The following is a 25,806-nucleotide window of genomic DNA, read 5'->3' on the forward strand; positions in this document are numbered from 1 at the left end:
TCTCGAAGTGTTTGAATTTCTTGCAAATTTTTCCTTGTGGTTGAGTTCCAATTCCAGAGGGTTGTGATCTGAGAATATGCAGGGAATAAGTTCAGTCTTTTCGTATCGGTTGAGACCTGTTTTCTGTCCCAGAACATGGTCTATTCTTGAGAATGTTCCATGGGCATTAGAATAGAATGAGTATTCTTTGGTTCTGGGGTGTAGTGTTCTATATATATCTATGAGGTCCATCTCATCGAGTATGACATTCAAAGCCTTTGATTCTTTGCTTAGTTTTTGCAAGGGTGTTCTGTCTATTTCTGATAGTGGGGTGTTGAGGTCCCCTATTATTAATGTATTTTTATCTATATGTCTCCTTATTTTGGTTAAGAGTTGGCTTGTGTATCTTGCTGCTCCCCTGTTGGGGGCATAGATATTTATAATTGTCATACCCACTTGTTGGATACATCCTTTAAGAATAATATAGTCCCCTTCTGTGTCTCTAACTATAGTCTTTAGTTTAAAATCCAATTTATCTGATATGAGAATTGCTACCCCAGCTTTCTTTTGAGGTCCATTTGCATGAAAGATGGTACTCCATCCCTTTACTTTCAGTATGAATGTATCTTTGGGTTCAAAATGAGTCTCTTGTAGACAGCAAATGGATGGGTCATTTCTTTTTATCCAATCTGCAACCTTGTGGCATCTTATGGGACCATTTAAGCCACTGACATTGAGACTGAATACCGACAGAGATGCTTTTAATGATGCCATGTTGCCAATAAAGTCTTTGTTTCTATCAGTTGTGACTTTCTGTTCTGTATCACTCTTGGGGCATTTTTACCTTTATAGAACCCCCCTTAATATCTCCTGTAGGGCTGGTTTCGTGGTTACGAAATAGGTTCATGACTGGCGATTCTGGAAGGTCTTTATTTTCCATCAATTCTGAATGACAGCCTTGCTGGATAAAGGATCCTTGACTGCATGTTTTTCTCTGAAAGAAATTTTAAAATGCCCCCTCAACCCTTTCTCTCTTTCCAGGTCTGTGTAGACAGGTCTGACGCAATTCTGATACCTTTTCCTTGGTACGTGAGAAATTTCTTTGCCCTGGCCGCTTTCAATACTGTATCCTTGGATCTAATATTTGCAAAATGCACTATGACGTGACATGGCATGGGTTTGTTGTGGATGAGCTTTGGAGGGGTCCTCTCTGCCTCTTGGACACGAATGTTTGTTTCCCTTGCTAGATTAGGGAAGTTTTCAGCTACAATTTGTTCAAATATCTCTTCTAGACCTCTGTTTTTCTCCACCCCCTCGGGGATGCCGATGATTCTGACATTGGATCGTTTCATTCAGTCAGTAATCTCCTGTAACCTACATTTGTGGGCATGGAATTTTTTAAGTCCAGCTTCTATTTTTGCTTTTTCTTCTACTAACCCATCCTCCAATTTGCTAATACGTTCCTCTGACTCCTTCACCCTGGCCGTCAGAACCTCTAGCTTTGCCTGCATTTGGCTCATAGAATTTTTAATTTCTGCCAAGTTGGCTCTCATTTCCACCCTTAGAGATTCTATATTCTCATTAACATTTTTGTTAATACTTTTTTCAAGTCTACACATCATCTTGACCATCGTTACTCTGAATTCCAGTTCTGATAATTTGGTTACATCCATATCCATTAGTTCTGTGGCAGAGGCCACAGACTCATTGTCTTTTCTTTGCTGGGGGGGACTTCTCCTTTCCGTCATTCTGATAAGGAGAGGTTGCAGGGTTGTCCAGAGCCCAAAGTATTGACCGGGACCCAGGCATTGCACCCTTGTTTTATAGGGATCTTAGGAATGTGGGCTTCTTCTTTAAAGATTTTATTTATTTATGTGGCAGAGAGACAGCCAGCAAGAGAGGGAACACAAGCAGGGGAGTGGGAGAGGAAGAAGCAGGCTCCCAGCAGAGGAGCCCGATGAGGGAGTCCTTTCCGGAATGCTTGGATCACGCCCTGAGCCGAAGACAGGAGCCCAATGACTGTACCACCCAGGCACCCGGGGATGTGGGCTTCTTGATTTTTCAGTCTGCCTTCTGGGGGAGGGGCCTGCCGCGCAGATACTCAGGCAACCCTGTTTGGGTAGAGTCTCCGTGTCCCCTGCGAGGGGGGATGGGGATGGGCAGGCTGTGAGCCGGTATTTCTAGGCTTTTGTTCTCTGGCGGCTTTCCCTGGTGGTTTGCTGTGCCTCTTCTGAGAGTCAGAGCAGCAGTGGCCAAATCTCAGCCTCTGTCTCAGAACAGAGGGATTGTGGACCGTTCTCCACTGATGTTCTGGCCACTTTAACTGTTACTGTTGGTGCTGCTCAACCCTGCAGTGTCCCGGGATGTGCGCCCCACAGCCAACGTCCCAGCCCTCACTTCCAGAGCTGTCCCGTCTCTGTCCTTTGTGATTCTAACACCGCCAGCCACCAGCCGCCTGCTGCCCCTGTCTGCTCCCAGAGCTCCCAGTCTCAGTCTGTTTCCAGTGAGCACACCAGAGTTCCGGAGTTCCTTGAGAAGTCTTGTGGCGCGTGCTCCCAGCTCACGGTCTCAGTCTGCTGTCTCGCGGGTGCCATCCGCAAGTCCACCCGCTCCCCAGTGCAGGTGGCTACCACCTCCTGGCGCCTGAACGTGGCAGCTCCCTCCCCCTTCTGTTTATCTTCGATATCTGTGTGCGGTTTCCCAGCTCCCCGCTTCGTTCCTTAATACTCAGTGCTGGAGATGTCCATTTGTAGAGATCCAGATGTATCTTCCTGCATCTCAGGCTGATTCCGTGGATGTTCATGTTGGTCTGGTACCTATCCAACTCGACTTAGGGGACCAGCTGTAAAAGGGGTCCCCTACTCCTCTGCCATCTTAACCCCTCCCCCATTAAAAGTTATTTCATTCATGTTTTTGTCAGCTCCTATTTTAGGTTCTTTAGTTAGAAGAGTAAACAAAACAGATTTTTTTTTTTTTACATTCAGAAGCTTGCATTCTAATGGGGGAATGTACTACAAGTGCATATATAAATAAGCAAATATTACAATACAAACTAATGTCAACACTTATGTATTTGAAAAGAGCAAGGCAATGGATTGAATGCTATGACACTGTTAAGTTGTTTGGTCAACCAAACTTCTTTTATTGGTGATATTTGAAATAGATCTGAATGTGCTGAGGGAGCAAGCCAAAGGCAATTTATGCAGAAAAGAAGTGCTAGGGGAGGGAACAGCAATGAAAAGACCTTGAGACCATAAGGAAAAGCAAAGAGGGCAGCAGTACAAATCTAGTGGGGGGGGGCATACTATGGGTAAGTTCAGAGATGTATCCAAAAGCAATTTATGGACGTTTATATGATTTGGTTTTATATAATATCTATTGGAGAAATTTGAGTAGAGAACTATATCCCCTGGCTAATTTTTCTAGAGAATACCTCTGGATGTGTCATGGAGACATTTTAGAAGAAAAAAAAAGATGAAAATTGGAAGAGCAGGTAAAAGTTCTTCATGGTACCAGAGCAAGAGACAATGGTGGCTGAACCTAAGGATCTGCAGGGGAGATGTTGAGAAGTGAGCATATGGAACCTATTCTAAAGATGCAGTCAACGGTTATGCTGGCAAATTGGATATAAGACATGGTCCATATATACATTGGAATATTATTCAGCCATCAGAAAGGATGAATACCTATCATTTACATTGAGATGGATGAAACTGGAGGGGATTATTCTAAATGAAAAAGTCAAACAGAGAAAGATAACTATCATATGGTTTTACTCATATGTGGAATATAAGGAATAGTGCAGAGGACAATAGGGAAGGGAGGGAAATCTGAATGGGAAGAAATCAGAGAGGGAGACAAACCCTGAGAGACTCTTGACTCTGGGAAACAAACCAAGAATTGCAAATAGGGAGGTAGGTGGGGGATGGGGTAACTGGGAGATGGGCATTAAGGAAGGCATGTGATGTGATGAGCACTGAGTATTATACACAACTAATGAATCATTGAACATTATATCAAAAACTAATGATGTACTATATGTTGGCTAATTGAATTTAAACTTAAAAAAAGGTGTTAGAGAAGAGTCAATAATGATTTTAAATTAGAGAAAAACTATGACGTCACACCAACGGAACAACAATTTTGTTAAAAAGGAACACAAATTCCTGCAGAACACTAAAAACATCACACACACACACACACACACACACACACTCTTTTGTAGTGCAGACCATAAAAAAAAAAGTCTATAGTATAGTAAAAACTGTAGCTATATAGAATGAAAAATAAAACCCTCTCAATACTCTCAATCAATGATATGATCAAGACATCAAATACCAGGTAATGTATTTCTCTCAACATCATCCTAGAAGCAGTGACCATGCATATGTGTGGTAAATATCCCTGTGAACAAATGAACAAAAATATTAACTTTTCCAAAACAAGCAAAAATCAATATTTGCATATGATATAAATAACCTGGAATATGGTTGGATTTAACTGGAAAACCATAAGAATGCTTAGAAAGTGTAGGAGATACACAGTTAATATAGAAAAATGAAGGGCCCTAGAGAGTTAGAAATTCTATTCTTATAAAATTACAAATGTAACAAAATTTACATGTCTTGAATATAAATTCAACAAGAAATTTGTAATATTTATATATGGATAATTTTTCCCTGGAATTGGTGAAGGAGGAGATAAGTAAATGTATTATGTTTCTACATGGCAAGGAAGATTATAAAGTATAGGATAGAACATACAATTTTAATTCATCCTATGTACTCCATGAAAATTGTGGAATTCTAATTCAAATTCCTATTTTTTTAGGTTCCTTTGGTGGTATTCATTTGAATGCAAAATGCAGGGATATCATGATCAATCTTCATACATAAATCACACATTTTCAATAATTATCATCATAAGGAAAATACTGCTCTATTTACTCCCATAACCCAATACCCAGTGCACTTTTTAAAGTCTGATACATCACATCCTTCAAAATCTGTCTCTAACAATATGGGCTATTCTTTTTCTTTCTTTCTTTCTTTCTTTCTTTCTTTCTTTCTTTCTTTCTTTCTTTCTTTCTTCTTTCTTTCTTTCTTTCTTTCTTCAATATGGGCATCTTTAAACATGCATATTATTTCATGATATATTCTTAAATATTTAATTACCATTCCTTAATTTCATAAAGTATTTGATGTTAAAATTTCAATGATTCATATACACATATGTGCAAATTATAATCCAAAAGAAATGTATCTAGTTAATTTAATACATTGTTAAATCTCTTTTAGTCTATATTATCCTACTCATTAAATAAAATATTATCAGTTAAACAAACTGAGTCATTTGTTCTATAGAATAATCCTTATCCTAGATTTTTGGTTTCCTATCCATGTTGTTGAGGAGAATGATACTTTGTTGCTGTATTGCCTGTGGATTATTCCAAATAATATAAGAAGAAAACCACCTCCATGAACTTACTGTTAGTTATCAGAATATATCGTAAAATGCTGTTGTAAATGAAAGAGTATAGTTCTCATGTAAGAAAGAAACAAACAGGACAGAAGATCAGAATTCAAAGCCCTAGAGATAACAGAAATAAATTTAGTGCAAAAGAAAGGAAAGTTATTAAAAAATGATGATAACAGTGTGTTATTGACAAGCATAAACAGGACAATTGGTGAGTCAATTTGGAAAAAAGAAATCAGATTCTACAACTCACATCAAATACCCAATTCACCCCAAATGGTTTAAATACCAAAATTTACACACTAAATTATAAAAGTACTGGAAAATGACCAATGTTGTTTTGGTTTTATTATTTTCTGAAAAAGGAGGGTCATCTTTTCTTAGTATCACACCAAACAGAAACCATACAAAATCTACTTGAAATATTTTGAAATTTAAGAAATAATAAACTTTGTAAAACACTGGAAATATAATCAACTTTGAAATATGTGGTATATAATAAATGCTTAAAATATATACAAGATATATGAATATATACAAGAACTGTATATTCATAAAACATATAAATTCCTCACATCACAAAAATATGAATGGGCAAAATGAGTGTGAAGAACAAAGAACTAATAAAATACATGACAAGTTATTTCCTGGGAGAAGCACAAAAAATTAACAAAATGTATGACAAGTTATTTGATTTTATTAAACAATTAAATTTAAATGATTATGAAATATTATTTTGTGAAACATTGTAGAAAGTATTTGAAATAGTTATAATAAAGATTCAAGGAGAATCAAATATTCTGAAACATTGGTGAATGTGGATTGCAAAGTTTGTGATTTTTTTAAAGATTCAGAATTTTAAATATGCACATATCTCCTGGTGAATTTTAAGTTTATGCTGAAATGGAAATGTACATGTTTACATAGATTTTTGCTCAATAATCTTATTAGCAGTGGTTTTTGCAAGCAAAAAAATTAGAAAAATGCTGATATTTTACCTTATGAACATATATATAAATTAAGGAATAGATGATAATGGTTATTTGAAAATGATTAACACATATGTTCGGTAAGCCAGGATAATATATTTAAAATACACCTAGATAAGGATGGATTTTCTTCCCACCAGATTTGTTGGTGAAATAAATAAACTTTTATAAATAATATATTTTATATAATGAGAAATAAATAAAACAAATTCAAAAATGTAAGTGCTTCTAACCATAGTTCAAATTAATAGAAGTCAGAAATTAATGTTATATTTTGTTACTATTTTAATGTATATTATTAGCACTAATAGAAATTTACCATTCTAGTAATGTCTGCAATCACAAAGTTAAAATGACTCTCTCTCTTAATTTTATCTATTTTCAGAGTGAAGGCTACCCTAGACTTTGTCACATATTGAAATATGAATTTTTATTTACAGTAACTTTCTTTTCCTGAATTTTGTTTTGTTTTGTTTCCTAAGGGAAATATAATTTAGCGGCAGAATGGAGAATTGACAGTTACAACATAAATTCAGCCAAATACAAAAATTTGCCCAAAATACTTACCTGAATCACTCCATTATTTTAATGCAGGTTGTTTCAGGAGTTAATATACAGAAAAACATAATGTTGTAAGTAAAAAAGTGCATATATCTAAAAGGTAAAATATTCATATTTTATTTAATTTGAATAAATGGTGTATCCCTGAGATTATTTGGACTGAAATCTCTGAGTAAAACGTGTTTTCATGTAATTAGTTTTCTATTTCTTCTATGTATAACAGAAGAGGTCATCAACAGAGAAATTTCTATTTTAGTTTAGATGATTTTTCATAGAAGTATAAACAACATATCCAGGCTTCCTGCCTCTAGGCTACTCCGTGGACAGCCTAACTCCCTGCTACAACACACAAAGATACTCAAGTTCCCATCACAGTAAAAATATGTTTTGAGATCATAATTTTTATTAGTTTTTAATAATAAAAATTTTTGTTTCTCAGCAAGACTTTTTGTTTGTGGTGTATCCTTAAAATATTTCATTATCCACTTCCACTTTCAACTATGTATCTCATACAAATTAAACCATGTTTATGGTTATTTGTCCAGGCAAGCTATAAATACATATTTTTAGAAGTCTTACACTCTTCAGATGAGATCAGGTGCATTCAGGGTGGTATGGCTGTAGACAACCTTCCACTCTTCAATATCAATGTAGGCTTTTCTGTCTATATTTCTATATCTCCAGTAGGAAAAATAAGGTTGTTATCCTTACTATATAGTGTCTTGTGCTTTTAATGATAATCTGGAAATTCATATATCTATAGATTTCCTTATTATACTCAGATTTTCTCTTGCTGGAACAAAAGAATATTCCCTTAACCTGTATGTATGTATTCCTTTATTTCATGATGCATGTTGCATTTCACATGTGGCAGAAATTAAAATATTATCTGAAGTAAAAGCCTATTACATATATCAGATGTTGTGCACAAGTCTTACAGTAACCACAAAACAAAATGTACAGTGAATCAACAAAAGATAAAGTGAAGGAAATCAAAGCATACCACTATGGAAAACAAACACTTTTCAAATGTAGACAGAAAGAAAAGAGAAAGATAACATGACAGTAGCAAGACCCTACCTAATTATTGAAAATTACTTCAAATATAAATGAATTAAATTACCTAATCAAAAGACATAGAGTGGTCATACATATTCAAAAACAACAGCAACAACAACAGCAACAACTATATGTTGCCTACAAAAGAATTACTTCAGCTTCAAAGACACATATAGGGACGCATGGGTGGTTCAGTTGATTAAGCGTCTGCCTTCTGCTCAGGTCATGATCCCAGAGCCCTGGGATGAAGCCCTGCATTGGGCTCCCTGCTAAGCAGGGAGCCTGCCTCTCCCTGTCCCTCTGGTGCTCCACCCTGCTTGCTCTCTCTCTCCGTCAAAAAACAAAACAAAACAAAACAAAACAAAACAAAACAAAACAAAAAGACACATATATGCTTTTTTCCTCCCTGGCTGCTTTAAGTTTGACCGGCATCATGAATGACACAGTAACTATCCAGACCAGGAAGTTCATGACCAAGTGACTACTTCAGCAGAAACAGATAATCGTTGATGTTCTTCAGCCCAGAAAACAACAGTGCCTAGGAAAGAAATTTGGGAAAAACTAGCCAAAATGTACAAATACTACATCAGTTATCATATTTGTATTTGTTTTTTTTAATAATTTTTATTATGTTATGTTAGTCACCATACAGTACCTCCCTAGTCCTTGATGCAATGTTCCATGATTCATTACTTGTGTATAACACCTAGTGCACCATGCAATATGTGCTCTCCTTAATAGCCATCACCGGCCTATTCCAATCCCCCACTCCCCTCCCCTCTGAAGCCCTCAGTTTGTTTCCCAGAGTCCATAGTCTCTAATGGTTCATTCCCCCTTCTCTTTACCCCCCTTCATTCTTCCCTTCCTTCTCCTAATGATCTTCCTATTTCTTATGTTCCATAAAGGAGTGAAACCATATGACAATTGTCTTTCTCTGCTTGACTTATTTCACATAGCATAATGCAATAATGTGGCAGGATACAAAATCAATGCTCAGAAATCAGTTGCATTTCTATACACGAACAATGAGACTGAAGAAAGAGAAATTAGGGAATCTATTCCATTTACAATAGCACCAAAAATCATATGTTACCTTGGAATTAACTTAACCAGAGACATAAACGATCTATATTCTAGAAACTATAAATCACTCTTGAAAGACATTGAAGAAGACCAAAAAGGTGGAAAAATATTCCATGCTCATGGATCAGAAGAATAAACATAGTTAAAATGTCTATGCTACCCAGAGTAATCTACACTTTCAATGTCACCCTGATCACAATATGAATGACATTTTTCAAAGAACTGGAACAAACAACCCTTAAATTTGTGTGGAACCAGAAAAGGCCCCAAATCGCCAAGGAATTGTTGAAAAGGAAATCAAGGCTGGGAGCATCACGTTTCTGTAGTTCAAGCTGTACTACAAAGTTGTTTTGTTCTGTTTTTAATCCATTATGGCACCCTATGTCATTTGATAGGAGTATTTAGTCAATTTACATTCAGAGTAACTTTTGAAATATACGTATTTTGTGATTTTGAATTACATGTTTTGAATTTTTCTCTGTTCCTTTTTAGTCTTTGCCTCTTTTGGTCTTTTTTCCCCCCACTCAAAAAGTCCCCTTTATTTTTTATTTAAGTATTTTTATTATTATTATTATTATTAAGATTTTACTGATTTATTTGAGAAAGAGAGCGCAAGTTGGGTCAGGGGCAGAGGAGAGGGAGAAACAGACTCCCTGCTGACCATGGAGCCCAATGTGAAGCTCAATCCCAGGATCCTGAAGTCATGACCTGAGCCAAAGTCAGATGCTTAACTGACTGAGCCACTTCGGTCCCCCTCAAAGAGCCCCCTTTAATATTTCTTGCAGGTCTAGTTTAGCAGTAATGAATTCCTGTAGTTTTTGTTTGTCTGGGAACCTCCTTATCTCTCCTTCTAATCTTAGTAATATGCTTGCTGGATAGAGTATTCTTGGCTGCAGATTTTTCTCATTGAACACAATGAATATATCACGCCACTGTTTTCTGACTTGTTAAGTTTCTGTGGAGAGATCTGCTGCTAACCTTATTTGTCTTCCCTGGTAAGTGAAGGACTTCTTTTGTCTTGCTGTTTTTTAAGGAGTTTTTCTTTATCATTATATTTTGCAAATTTAACTACAATATGTCTTGGTGTTTGCTTATTTGTGTTGATTTTCATGATGATGGGAGTCCTGGATTTGGATGTCCATTTCCTTCTTTATATTAGGGAAGTTTTCAGCAATAATTTACTCGAATAAACCTTCTCCCCCCTTTTCTCTCTCTTCTTCTGGGACTCCTATGCTTTTATGTTTTATGGAGTCACTATGATCTCAAAGTCTACCTTTGTGATCCAGGAATACTCTTCCTTTCTTTTTTTCAGCTTCATTATTGTCCATAATTCTATCTTTTATGTCACTTCTTTATTCCTCTACTTCTTCCATCCCTGTGGTCATTATATCCAGTCAGTTTCAAATGTCAGTTATTGCATTTTTGTTTTTATATGTCTCATCTCTGTGGTAACAGTCTCCCTGATGTCATCTATGATTTTCTCAAGCCCAGGGAGTATCCTTAAGATTGTTGCTTTAAAGTTGGATCTGACATATTACTTAAATCTGTTTTGATTAGATTCTTGGCCATGACTTTTTCTTGTTCTTTCTTTTGAGATGAATTCCTCCAATTTGGTGTTTGTCTAGGTCTCTATTTTCTTCTGTGTGTTAGGAAAGTGTGTTATATTTCCTGCTCCTGAGAGCAATGGATTTATGAGGAAGAGGGCATATAATGTTCAGGGACAGGTGTTTCAGGAAGTGTCTCTTGTATGTGCTATTTGCACTCTGCTGCTGTGTTTTGACTGTTCTATCCCTCAAGTCAATCATCTACAGGGGTCACCTTGACTGCATTTAACAGTGTTTGGACTATGGCCAGAGTGTGGTGAGTTTTAACTAGGTGTGCTCTGGTCTGCTTGTTAAATGAGACCTGATACTATTTGCCCTAGAACAGAGCTTTGCAGAACAAAAGGTCAGTAGAAGTGGTGCATACAGGGGTTTGTGCTGGTCTTCTAAGGGTGGGGACCAATGCACTGGTTCTTAAACACACTTGTCTGACAAAAGCAATACCAGTTGAGCACAGGGGATGATATTTCATGATTACATAGTTATATAGCTATGTTGAAGGGAGGAGACAAACCTAGGGACCTCCTACTATGTCACCATCTTATCTATATAAATGCATATGTTTACTAATCAAGGAACTGGAAATTGAAACAAAAAATGCATTTTGCCACTTAATCTATTAGGATAGTTAAAATTAAAAAGAATGCCAACAGTAAGTATTGAAAAATGATACGGAGCAGATAGAAGTCTTATACAGTAGTTCTAAGAATATGAATTGACACAAATGTTTTCTAAAGTATTTGCTAAATGTGAATGTATTGATACCTTGACAACCAGCAATTTTACCCATAATTTTATGAGAAAAGAAATGTTTAAATATGTATATCAAAACACATGTACAAGAAGGTTCATAGAAATGTTATTCAAAGTAGTCAAAAATGAAAAAAACCAAATGTCCATTTACATTACAATGGATAGACGAACTGTGGTTATTTCATATAAAATAGAATATTAAATATTGTACTAATAACCAGAGAAATATAAAGGAACACCACCATGTAATACTACTACTTGTACCAAAATTGGTAAACTTAAAAAAAATAAAACTAAAAATACAGACAATAATAAATATGGATAATAAAATTGGTCATTGTGAGTTCTCACAGATGTCTCATGCAGTGCATATTTTACAAATTTGGAAAGCAATGCGGTGTTATGTATAAACTAGAAAATAACATTTTTCCTATAACCCAGCAATTCCACCTCTGGGTGTAAAAATAATCAGAGCTCTTACACAAACATACCAGTAGATTTGTACAACAAATCTAAAGTATTAGATGTAATAGATTTCAAATAAGTAAATAGATTGTGGGAAGGTCATAGAAGACATATATCAATAAAAATGAAAGATGAAAACAAGCATGAGTCTTACAAGTATTAAATAAAACCAATGAAGCCAGACATCACAAAATATACAGACCAGTTTAACTTATAGAGGTAACCAAAAATATTTGGAGCTGATTATTTGGTTATTTGGAGCTGATTATTTTGAGAAAGAGAAGACACGAGAAGATCTGAAAACAGAGTAGAAGTTACCCCTTTAAAGTAAATTTGTATTTATAAAGGCAATATCCATTTGTAAGGGTGTCTCCTTCTCTGTGCCAGTCAGGGTAGAATAACTATATTGCAAGAGATTCTTAATGGAATAAATATGAACTGATATCTGTATAATAAACCTTACTTTTATTTGCTGTACTTTTCCTGTTCGCCTCCTTAGATTTTGTTTCCCCCATACCTTTCTTTAAGAAGGCAATCAATGGATTTGCCATCAGATTGTAGCTACCAATGCCATTCCAGTCAAAGCTTTGGTAATGGAGTCAATTTTTCTACGTGTGTCCTATTGCAAGGGGAACAAATTCTTATTCAACTTATGTGACTGAGTAGTTACATTGCCATGAAGAGAATATGCAACAATTTTCCATTTTTCAGGAGTCAGGTAGGGAGAAAAAGTAAGTATTCCATCTTTGTTTAAAAAGGTATACTTTGGGGGCACCTGGGTGGCTCAGTCATTAAGCGTCTGCCTTTGGCTCAGGGTGTGATCCCAGCATTCTAGGATCAAGCCCCACATCAGGCTCCTCTGCTGGAAGCCTGCTTCTTCCTCTCCCACTCCCCCTGCTTGTGTTCCCTCTCTTGCTGGATGTCTCTATCTCTGTCAAATAAATAAATAAAATCTTTAAAAAGGTATACTTTGTAACGACTCTAAGTCATACATAACATAAAATAGAAGTTTTCCTTAAATCTGGAGAAAAAAAACTTTAAAGAACCAGCACTGATTTTTTTTAAATGTCACAAAATCATAATCATTCTCCTCAACTTATTCAATCTAACTTAACTGATACATATTCCTCTTGAATCCTGTTTTTCTATTAGTTCTATAAATTTTTACTAGTTGTTTTATCATCTTACTTTAATCGAAACTGGTACTTGTCAAACTTCTTTTTTTTTTTTAAGATTTTATTTATTTATTCGACAGAGATAGAGACAGCCAGCGAGAAAGGGAACACAAGCAGGGGATGTGGGAGAGGAAGAAGCAGGCTCATAGCGGAAGAGCCTGATGTGGGACTTGATCCCAGAACGCCGGGATCACGCCCTGAGCCTAAGGCAGACGATTAACCGCTGTGCCACCCAGGCGCCCCTGTCAAACTTCTTTCCATGAGTTTCCTTGATGATGAAACATTTTTGCAGTAACAACTTTGCAAAAGCATCTGAACAAAATAATTTTCCTTTTTTTAATTTTAGGATTCTTTTTTTATTTTTTTTTATTATATTATGTTAGTCACCATACAGTACATCCCTGGTTTCTGATGTAAAGTTCGATGATTCATTAGTTGCGTATAACACCCAGTGCACCATGCAGTACGTGCCCTCCTTACTACCCATCACCAACCTATCCCATTCCCCCACCCCCTCCCCTCTGAAGCCCTCAGTTTGTTTCTCATAGTCTGTAGTCTCTCATGCTTCATTCCCCCTTCTGATTACCCCCTTTCCTTATCCTTTTCTTCTACCGATCTTCCTACTTCTGTTCCATAAATTAGTGAAACCATATGATAATTGTCTTTCTCTGCTTGACTTATTTCACGGCATTATCTCCTCCAGTGCCGTCCATGCTGCTGCAAATGTTGGGTAATCATTCTTTCTGATGGCTGAGTAATATTCCATTGTATATATGGAGCACATCTTCTTAATCCAGTCATCTGTTGAAGGGCATCTCGGTTCCTTCCATGATTTAGCTATTGTGGAAAATGCTGCTATGAATATTGGGGTGCATATGGCCCTTCTCTTCACTACATCTGTACCTTTGGGGTAAATACCCAGTAGTGCAATGGCTGGGTCATAGGGTAGCGGATTGTGGATTTAAAAAAACAAAGTGTTGTAACTATTTAGAACCTACATTAATAGAAATTGAATACTTTATTAAATAACTCTTAATGAATGTTATTCTTACTAATATTATTAACTAATGTTTAATGCATGGAGTATGTTAAATGTATTACATTATGTATTATTGTATTAAATACATATTTAATAATGTAAATAATACACTTAATATTTATTAAATAATAAAGATACACTCATTGATTTTCCTGTTTTATTGAAATATAATTGATATAATTGTACTGTTCTTAGGTGTATAGCATTAAATTTTGATGTATGTATATATTGTAAAATGATTGTCACAATGTTTGGTTATGATCTATCACCACACGTAGATATAGTTCATTTTATTACAATGAGAACTTCTAAAACCCACTCTTTTAGCAACTTCCTTATATACCATAGAACATTGTTAGTTATAGCCATCATGCTGTTGATTATATTGCAGGACTTGCATATTTTTAACTTATGTATCTTATAACTAGAAGTTTTTATCTTTTGAACACCTGCCTCCATTTTGCCTATAATTTTTACAAATTTTTGACATCTGGTTGTAACATTGGAATTATAATTTTACTGCTTCATAAGATACAAAAGTTATAAAGATAGATGGATCTCATAAAATGTGGTTGTATTATAAAAGTCAATTTTTATAACTTCTCAGAATTCTAGTGAGAGGGAAAAGTACATTTTAAGATGTATATGTTTATAAAACAAATAACTGTAAAGCTTTGTTCATTATCATCAGGGTTTTGGAAATATCCACTTTCCACTCTTGACAGATAGAAACTGATTTTCTTTCTAGAGATATAAATAATGGATAACCTCTAAGTATTGAATATTAATATAGAAAACACAAGTATTTTTCTTACTATCTTTAATGGAGACAGTTACACTTGAGCATATTTTTCATTGCCTCCAGAACATCTTTATTCCTAAAGCTGTAGATGATGGGGTTCAATGTGGGTGTGAGGATGGTATAGAATATTGCTAAATATTTGTCCTGACCCAGTGTGTGGTATGATTTGGGTCTCATGTATGTGAAAATAAATGGCCCATAGTACATTGTGACCACAATCATGTGGAAGGAACAGGTAGAAAATGACTTTTTCTGTGCTTCTGATGATTTCATTTGAAAGACAGTAAGGAGAATTTGGACATAAGAAACAAAGATCAAGGAGACAGGGATAAACAGAAAAATTATGCCACTTACATAAGCTTCTCGTTCATAGAGTGTTGTGTCCACACAGGACAACTTCAACATGGCAGGGACTTCACAGAAAAAGTGATCAATGGCTCTTGAGCCACAGAAGGGAAAGTGGAGTGCATAAGCTGTGTGGACTATGGAGTTGACAGTCCCAACAAGCCAGGACCCTCCAGCCATGAGAACGCGGACATAGTCATTCATAAGAATGGGATAGTGCAGTGGGTGACAGATGGCTACATAGCGATCATAAGACATTGCTGCCAGGAGAAGGCACTCACCACCCAGGAGCGTGAGGGATAGAAATATCTGGAAGCCACAACCTGCAAATGAAATAGTTCTGCTGCCTGACAGAAAGTCAGTGACCATCTTGGGAACAATGTTGGAAATATGCAAGATGTCCATGAAAGACAGATGGCTGAGCAGGAAATACATTGGAGTATGGAGTCTTGAGTCCCTGAGGATAAGGAGGATCATGACTGTGTTTTCTGTCACAGCCATAATAAAAATGATGAATATAAAGGAGAAGAAAACTAGACTTGATTGGGAAGAAGAAAAGAGTCCTAAAAGAATGAAATCACTGGTGAAACTGTGATTCTCATGCCCCATCATGAATTCCACTCTTTTTCCTAAAATAGAAAAAAAAATAGAACTAAAATGCAATGTGTAAATCTCAAATTCATTTACATTTAGAAGCATAATAAAATGAGAGTGCTGCATGTTTTGCAATTAAAATCAATAAATTCTCAACCAGCTTTTGCAACATGGCCATTCATTTTTTTGAATCAGCTGATAGTATTTGATATATTGAGTAAGCTGTTAGCTCCATGTAGTCTCAGAGTCTTAATTCCATATTCATAAATCAAGTTCAGTCTTTTGTCAAATGTCACCTTTTAAAGGATACCAATCCCTGAACAGTGTACTTATTTTTTTTAAAGATTTTATTTATTTATTTGAGAGAGAGAGACAGCCAGCGAGAGAGGGAACACAGTCAGGGGGAGTGGGAGAGGAAGAAGCAGGCTCCCAGCAGAAGAGCCTGACATGGGGCTCGATATCAGAACTCTGGGATCACGCCCTGAGCCAGAGGCAGATGCTTAACTACTGAGCCACCCAGGTGCCCCTGAACAGTGTACTTAAAATCTCAGTATCCCCCACCCCAACTTGCCTTTTTCTCCTTACTGTACTGTCCTTTGATGTATCTTGAAAATCACTTTTCATCTTTTACATATTAAATTAAATTATGAACTATATTTATTGTTTATTGTCATTCTAACTGACCAGAACTTCATCTTCCTAAGTGAAAATCTTTGTTTTGACCCCTGTATAAGCTGAATGGCTAAAATGAGGCCTGGTACATAATAGTTACTCAAAAATGTATTTTATTTATTTATTTAAATTTTTTATTATGTTATTCACCATACAGTATTTTAAATATGTGAATAAATTAATAGGATATGGAACTCAATTTTCTGTTTCATTTTTTATTTGGATAAAGCTTAAAGAAAATGAAATGTATTATTTCTCAATTTTCTAAAATATTAATGAAATGCTATAGAATTATCATAATGTAAACCTGTAATTCGAATATCAGTATTAAAATGAATATTTCATTCAGTTAAAATATGACTATATTTTACTTTGGCCAGTTTCATTAAATTCTAGAAATTGAATTATATTTTATTAATTCTTTATATAGGGAGTCATAGTGTTTCCTAAAGAATGATATTATTTATATGTGGATAGTGGCTAACTGTTCCCTTTAATATTATGTGCACAAACTGAGTATGTATGATCTATTCCTCAATAAGTAGATATACACATATACACATTTACAGACACACACACACACACATACACACACACAGTGGTACAATTTAGGAAAATACTGATGCAGATCATGAAAACTAAATAACAAATATAAAACAAGTCATTTGCTATCTTTTAGGACTACTCATAAGTTTGAATGAAATCTGTTTTGGTTTTCAGTTTAGGGATGCAAATGTACAAATAAGTCCCTGATAAAATACAATTTGCATTTCTATTTGTTTTGTATTGATTTGCATTTTTCTTTTTTATTGTATTTTACTGAAATCAAGCTTCTTCATTATGAAATAAACCTAATTATAATTTAATGCCCTGGAATGTGAACACTATTTTGCTATAATTTTAGGAATATTTAAAGATTAACATTTGAACAAAGTTGCAGATGTACGCATGTTTAAGTAGTTCTTGCTGTTTTAACTGGTTTGATCTACAGCTCAGTAAAATTTGGTATGGACATAAATTGAGATTTAAGGGCAGTGATGATTCCTAGAAACTGGTAAGTAAGTCTCTAAAATCTAAAATCTATGAATATTACTGACAACTCAAATTCAATATATCATTATCCAAAGTTGTTGACTTTTTCCCACTGCCAAAAATAATGTCCTAATAATAATAATAATCATAGTAACAAATAATAATTTTGTCTTTCTGTTTTTCCTTTTTCTATTAATATTTTTTTTGAAACTGCAACCAAATTATGAAATTTGTTTATTCACTCAAATTATTTTTCAAGGGCCCACTTTGTCTGGTACTGATCAGGGTGCTGGAGATTGAGCAGTGAACAAAAGCAACAAGGATTTCTGCTCTTATGGATATAATAGTCTAGTTGGGGGAGACAGATAAGAACCAAATACTTAAGTTAATTGCATATTATATTAGAAGGTGATAATGCTATGAAGAGAAAGCAAGGAAGGGAGTTAGGAAATGGATATTTTGGGGATTTCAGTTAGAGTGCTTAGGAAAAAGTATACTATATATAATGCTGCTCTAACCATGTCCTTACCTAAAAGTTTTCAGATTTCTTTATCTTATGCCAGGATATTATTGCTGCTAAGATTACATAAGCTGTGAGAACTACTTTAAAAACATACAAATTATAGAAATGTAATACAGGATGTGATTACTTGATAAAAGGGAAATAGTCTTCAGAATCAGCATCAAGTAAGGGTAGACTTTGGCTTTTTCATTGGAGAGTACTTTGAAGTTGAGGTTTTAACTCCTTTAATGTATTCTATTGGTGCCTCTCAACCTTTTCTCAGGCGGTACACATAGAAAATAATTTTTGAATCACACACTAAGGTGGATGAAGTAAAACACTGGGGATGAGTATCAGTATTGTGGCACATCTGTAATGCTGGGGATGCTCTACTCTAATATTGCTGAAGTTGTTCTTCAATATACAGATCAAGGTTGTGGTTTTCAGACTTACTTGAGCCTTTGAGATACTCTTTCTTGTGTTTTTTTTTTTTCCCTACTGTTTCTTCCTAGAACAAAGTCGCAAATTACCAAGATTATGGTTAGATGATGTTTTAAGAAAGCGTTCTTTGAGAATGGTGGGCTTCTGGCAATACTTAAAAATGGCAGGAATTAGGGGCGCCTGAGTGGCTCAGTCATTAAGTGTCTGCCTTCAGCCCAGGTCGTGATCCCAGCCCCACATTGGGCTCCCTGCTCCACTGGGAGCCTGCTGGTGTTCCCTCTCTCGCTTGTGTTCCCTCTCTCGTTGGCTGTCTCTCTCTCTGTCAAATAGATAAATAAAATCTTTAAAAAAATGGCAGGTGTTAGAGTAAAGAAGTATCTCCATTTAATTGTTTTAGTCCTAGAAATGTTAAATTACTCTTGTAGATTTTCTGCATTTTTTTCCTTTCATACCTAATGGAGATTTTACACTATTAACTGTTGATTTGACTAGATGGAAGGAGATTAATACTTAGTAACAGATGGATTATAAATGCGTGCTTAGGGGCGCCTGGGTGGCACAGCAGTTAAGCGTCTGCCTTAGGCTCAGGGCATGATCCCGGCGTTAGGGGATCGAGCCCCACATCAGGCTCCTCCGCTATGAGCCTGCTTCTTCCTCTCCCACTCCCCCTGCTTGTGTTCCCTCTCTCGCTGGCTGTCTCTATCTCTGTCAAATAAATAAATAAAATCTTTAAAAAAATTAAAAATAAATAAAATAATGTGTGCTTATTTTCATATGACTTCAAAATAATGTTATGTTGTATTATTCACAACTCCGCACTGCTCTTTACTCAAGTGTCTGGCTGTAGCGATTGAGAGAGGTGGAATATGGGCTCTTATTGACATTTTTAGTAGTCACATTGCCTTGACAGACTCCATATGATTATTGTTTGATGATGTTGTGAAGAGTTACAGCATAATCAAAAGTTAGGAAATTGATTCGTCTTGGATCCTGAGGTTTATTGAATACTGGCAACTTGGGGAGTGTATACTCCTAGAATTATATCTGAGAACGTTGACTGGGTACTCTGGCTAGGAATAGGGAGTTGTTGGGACAAGTCAAGGAAAAGGGGAACAGTTTAGAATAGAATTGAAGGTATTTTGTTTGAATGATAAACCTAAACATAAGTGGAGTACACGTGAATATAGGATAAAGCTAAGGTAATCATCTTAACTTTCAAAGCAGTCACTATGATACTTTCTTTTAGATCTTAATCAATTACTGCTTAATGAGATGCCTTCTATTTTTATCCTAAAGTGTTCAGGAGTGAAGAGAAGGGCCATATGCACCCCAATGTTCATAGCAGCATTGTCCACAATAGCTTAATCGTGGAAGGAACCAAGATGCCCTTCAACAGATGAGTGGATTAAGAAGTTGTGGTCCATACATACAATGGAATATTAATCAGCTATCTATTAATATTTTATTTGTTACACTCATTCTTATTCAAAAATCCATTCTCCATTTATTGTTAAGAAGTATGGGTAATGTCTTTTCTACAGAATCCCCATTATGTAACAGTCCCTGGCCTATTGTATGTTCTCAAAAAAATTCTTGTTGAGGGAATTTTTGACTATGGACTATGATATCAAAAGTTTTCCACAATGTATCAATTATAAGTTTGTGGTGTCTCCACAAGAATGTCTATATTTTGTCTTCAGATATTGGAAGGACTCCATAATTATTAGTAATTCCCTAAATACTTCATCATCTTACTTCTACTAGCTTATTTCCACTCTCATAAACTTACCTGAAGTTTCTGCAACCATTCTTTAGGACTCTTTACCTAACCAGTCAATCAGGCACCTGGAATATCTTCCCACAATGCTAGAATAATGGATACAATGACATCTTCTTTGGCAGCCAGAATGTTGAATGAAATATATTTTTGAATCCAAAATGGTATGCTCTAGTGGTGAGCTTCATAACACTAAGCTAAAAACTGAGAAAACACATGTTATATGTCATGTAAATGCTTCCAAATATGCACAACTTTTATCAAAAATAAAGTATTTTTCTTTCCAGATGGCATCAAATGTTCTTTGTCTAATAATTCTAAATTTAAGTGAAGAGATGTAACATGCAGTTTACACTCTCTTATCTTCTAGAAGTTTGTAGACTAATTATAGAAGATGCTGCCATCTTTAGATACCATGTTTTTAGCTATAAACCCTGTCATATTCCAATCTTTTTTTCTCAGGTAAAAGGTGTTAATACCTTTTACTCAGTGAATGTACTACACTCAAATAATTTTTACTATTTTACATTTGTCAGGGTTTTCAAAATGCACTATGTAGCCATTAATTTTGACTTAACTAGATTCAAAATAATTTTTTATTTCTCTGTCAAATCTCTCAGTATAAAAATAAAACATTCAGAGTATTTCTTTAAAATAGAAGATGATTTACATTTAAGTAGAAGGAAATTATTCAATAATATCAGTAAAGCTACACATTCCTTGAATTATTTATATACCTCTACACTACATCATTTTAAAAATATTTTATGTATTTATTTATTTCAAGAGAGAGAGATGACAATAGAGGTTCAGGGAGAAGTAGACTCCCTGCTGAGCAGAGAGCTGAATGCAGGACTTGATCCCAGGACCCTGAAATCCTGACCTGAGCCAAAGGCAGGTACTTAACCAACTGAACCACCGAAGCACCCATACACTCTAACTTTATATTAAAGTTTCAACTGTAAGACAAAAGACAAAAATAACAAATGCTTTCTTCCTGAAAAATGTTTATTTTAAACAGCATTTGATACAGGAATCCTGGGGAACATTAAGTCCAATGTACACACTTACATATTACACTAAAAGACAATGCTGCTTTTATTTTTGGATATATTCTAAATACCTAAGATTGCAATGACCTAATTGATATAGGAATTATGAGCTCTATGATAAAAATTCAAATATCAGACTTACATGGTTGGTGTGCAACTGAGTCCAGTTAAGGGGTTGCTACTGATAATTCACTGTAATGGAATTTCATAGAAGAAGTAGAAGTCTGGCAATGGGTTTCCCTAAATATGGATGGAATAAAATCATTGCTTATTTAAAGGAGTTGACATGGAAAATCCATACCATATATGTGTAATAATGTGACGTTGCCTAGGAATGGGAATGTTACTGATCCCAAATAATATTAAGAAAGTAGTAATATAATCTAAAAACTTCTATGATTTGAAGTGATAAACTAGAAAATTTAATGAAAGTACAGTTTCTTTAAAATATTTCCTATTATGTCTTATTGTAAAACAACACATTGATCAGACATGAAATTTCATCTAAAATTAATTTTTATCAAATCAGGAAGATAATGATACTTGCCTCAAAAGGTTGTTTTGAAGATTAATTGAGGCTACACATTATATAACACACACAGAACAGAGCTTAGCACTTAGTAGTTATACAGAGGCAATGATTATTACTATAGTTTTTATTATTATTGTTTCTAAAATTACTATATTAGTATTTCTACAATTACTTTATTATTATTATTGTTATGGTTACTTCTTTATATATTAGAGAGAGTAGTATTCAGGAAATGAGAGTATATAACTGAATAAAGAAATACAATTCAGTGGTGTGATATTGTGTACTCACTGTCTGGTGAAATCAGTCCATGAGTCTCTCTGGGGGAAATGGAAATATAGTATGTTTGAATGACAATGTGTGGTTTGTTTCCCACCCATATACACACATACAGGTGTGTGTGTGAGAGAGAAGCATTGTTCCTTATTATGGAATCAATCTGCTGATCTGTCCACAATTTTATTCTATACTACCCATTTGACATTAAAATTAACTATTGTTTTTGTCCTTTTGACCTTTCAGGACACAAAATCATACACCAAAGAATCATTGCATGGTGATCTTACATCTATTTGTCGTTGATGCCGTGACAGTTTAAGGGAGTCCTGTGAGTATTCTCTCACAGTGACATTGAATTAATCGTGCCCAACAATGAACTGCCAAAGTCCCCTGAAGCAGGTGTCACCATTCATACCGCCATTTACAAGAGCCCAAGCCAGAAATCAGAAAACAAAACAAAACAAAACAAAACAAAGAGTTATCTCAATTTTCCTTTATATCTGCACTCTTCCATATAAAAACCACCATCTCCTATCTTCTCTCCATACATAAATTCCCTTCTCAATCGGTTATTCCTCCTCATGATGCTACATTCCGTGTGTTGTCATGGTGACTCTACAGCATCTATTCTATCCTTTGTCAGTAGAATGTCTACATCTGTATGGGTTCAGTACCGTCCACATATGATCACACACTTCACAGCTCTTCTTGAAGTCAGAAGACTGTGGCCAATGAAGTACATTTTAGACAATGACATTGGAAGAGTTTGGGGACTGGAAGCACACACTCTTCTCACTCCTCTGTCTTGTGAGTTTCACTTACATGTGATGATGTGTGGTCCTGAATTCTTTCTGAAAGAGTTATACAGGAAATAAAACCCAGGAATTTAGGAGCAAAAACCTGTGAGCTACCAGACAATTTATTCATCATGATAATGTGTGAAAATTAATGAAAAATAACTCACCAAATTGTTAAAAGAATAATTTGGAAAGGGAAAAGACAAGAGGTTTCCCTGTGATATGTTCTTGCTCTCCTTAACATTCCCCTTGGGTTATATGTTTTTGGGATAGCAGATCTAGGATAATTCCAGTGTGTTTTATTCAAAATGCATAACACAGGCTTTTATGACATAGAAGTACAAAAGATTATATTGTAATAATAATTCAAGTAAATGTCTGCCTCCAATACCTCCCCCTATGAATACACTTTTGTCTAGTCTATTTTATTCTTTCTGGAACACTGTTTTGAGCATGCAGATAATCTGCTAGGTTATACTGTATGCACATTCCATTCCATTTACATTAAAAAAAACAGTAAAATAACCAATCAAACAAGGAAAAACATAAAATCTCCCTATCTCTAGTTCTCATATCCATGGAAACTAAAGTATTTATAATTTACATGACATTGTCTTTCTTGCATCTTTGCTACATCCATATTTTTTTCTTACACATAAACAGTCTTTCCCATCATTTCTAAGGTCTTTGAAGTCTTCCAACATCTAGCATTTCATGTAAAAATATCCTTCTATGGAGACATCCTTGCTCTCTTCAGACCATTCTTCCTTGCTTCTCTTTCTTGTGTAGAACTGGACAGCTCTGTCAGTGCATCCTGTTTCATCTACAGCTGTACTGTCTGAGTTTATGGTTGCTCTATGCACCCTGAATGGGACCTACTGATCCTTTCCTGACTTGCCCCTAACGTATCCCAAGGGCCCTCTTCTCTCACTTAATTAAATGTTATGAATTTCACACCACCCAAGACAGAACATTGTTGATGAATTATTTCACATCTAACAACTGGGCTCACTGGCTCCCCAGAGGCTACCAGCAAGAACCTCCTCATTGGTGCCTAGCCATCGCTCACACCATTTGGGTGTATGTTTCAATGTCACTTCTTCCAGAATGATTGAGAGGCATGGAGTGACGCCCCATACAGGAATTTGCTTCAAAGAAGCCAAGAATTTGCAGGTATAAGTGAGATAGATAGTTTGGGAGGACCAAAGAGAAGCAGGGAGGACACCTACCACGTTGGAGTCTTATGTCATGTAGATTCTGGAGGAGAAAATAGCCACCTTTTGATGGGTGACATGGGTTGTCATGTCCCCAGAGAACAGCTGGGGAGGGAAGTGAAGGGAACATGAGGAAATCATTTGTGTGAAGTGGGGTGGGGGCACCAAGACAGAGAGCATTCCTTAGGGTACAGTAGAAAAATACCAGTGTCACAGAAAGAAGGGAGCTCAGCTTGATTAAATTCAGAATTATTAAATATTTCAGATTGATTAAATAAAGTGAGATGAAGAATTTATTAAATAAAAAATCCTACCTTTCTGAACCCTTTCCCATTTTACCCTCTCTTCTTAGTATATTTTATTTCCATTCTTTAGGACTTGAGAGCACACTGTCTGTTAAAGGAACTGTGTATGGCCTGTATCTTTTATCAGATAGAAGTTCTAGGGAAGGAGGGGGAGAAAAAGATGGCGGAGGAGTAGGGGAACTTTTTTCAGGTAGTCCCCTGAATCAAGCTGGATATCTACCAGATCATCCTGACTACCCATGAAATCAGCCCAAGACATAGGAAGATACATCTGGATCTCCACAAATGTTTCCAGTACTGAGTATTCAAGAACGAAGCAGGGAGCCGTGAATCTGTGCAAAGCTAACAGAAGATACAAGGAAGGGGGAGGGAGCTGCCGCACTTGGGTGCCAGGAAGCAGTAGCTACCTGCACTGGGGAGCAGACCAGACTAGCAGACTGGCACCCATGAGAAAGCAGACTGAGACCCTGAGCTCGGGAGCGCCTGCGTGACCAGGCGGAAAACCGAAGCTTCAGAGTGTGCATGAACGACACTGAAACAGGGAGCTCGGGAGCACAAGTGGGGACTGGGGGTGACTGGTCGTGTTAGAAGCACAAAGGACAGAGACATGCCAGCCCTGGGAGGGAGGGCTGGGAGAGTGGCTGTGGGACCCACAATCTGGGACACTGCAGGGGGTTTTAGCAGCACAAACAGAAACAGAGTTAAAGTGCCCAGGAGAGCTCAGTGGAGAGTGGACTGCGATCTCTCTGTTCTGAGACAGAGGCTAGGATACAGCCGCTCCTGTTCTGACTCTCAGAAGTGTCACAAAAAATCACCAGAGAAAGCCACCAGAGAACAAAAGCCCAGAAATACCAGATCACATTGTGCCCAACCCCATTCCCCATCACAGGGGATAGGGCAACTCTACCAAAACAGGGTTGCCTGAGTATCAGTGCAGCAGGCCCCTCCCTCAGAAGGCAGGCTGAAAAATCAAGAAGCCCACATCCTTAAGGTCCCTATAAAACAAATGCACACTGCCTGCATCCTGGTCAATAATTTGGGCTCTGTGCATCCCCGCAAACTCTCCTCATCAGAGTGACAAGGAGGAGGAACCCCAACAATGGAAAGAAATGGAGACTGTGGCCTCTGCCACAGAACTAATGGATATGGATACAACCAAATTGTCAGAAATGGAGTTCAGAGTAACAATGGTCAAGATGATGTGTAGGCTTGAAAAAATATTAACGAAAATATTAACAAGAATATAGAATCTCTAAGGGTGGAAATGAGAGCAGATCTGGCAG

At 36.1% G+C, this 25,806-nt stretch overlaps 1 protein-coding gene across 1 annotated transcript; it reads right to left on the bottom strand.

The window, feature by feature from the left end:
* Window positions 1-14,999: 14,999 nt before the first annotated feature.
* LOC103680570 (olfactory receptor 2AJ1-like) lies at window positions 15,000-15,938 on the bottom strand. Its single transcript, XM_040621945.1, has one exon. The coding sequence runs from the start codon at window positions 15,936-15,938 to the stop codon at window positions 15,000-15,002; it is 939 nt and encodes a 312-aa protein (XP_040477879.1).
* Between the last annotated feature and the right edge of the window lie 9,868 nt (window positions 15,939-25,806).

Source organism: Ursus maritimus, unplaced genomic scaffold (genome assembly GCF_017311325.1).
Source record: "Ursus maritimus isolate PB19 unplaced genomic scaffold, ASM1731132v1 scaffold_5, whole genome shotgun sequence".
NCBI lineage: Eukaryota > Metazoa > Chordata > Mammalia > Carnivora > Ursidae > Ursus > Ursus maritimus.

Bases quoted from the DNA above. Each gene is read 5' to 3' on its own strand.
- LOC103680570 (XM_040621945.1), bottom strand. From the start codon at position 15,938: ATGATGGGGCATGAGAATCACAGTTTCACCAGTGATTTCATTCTTTTA.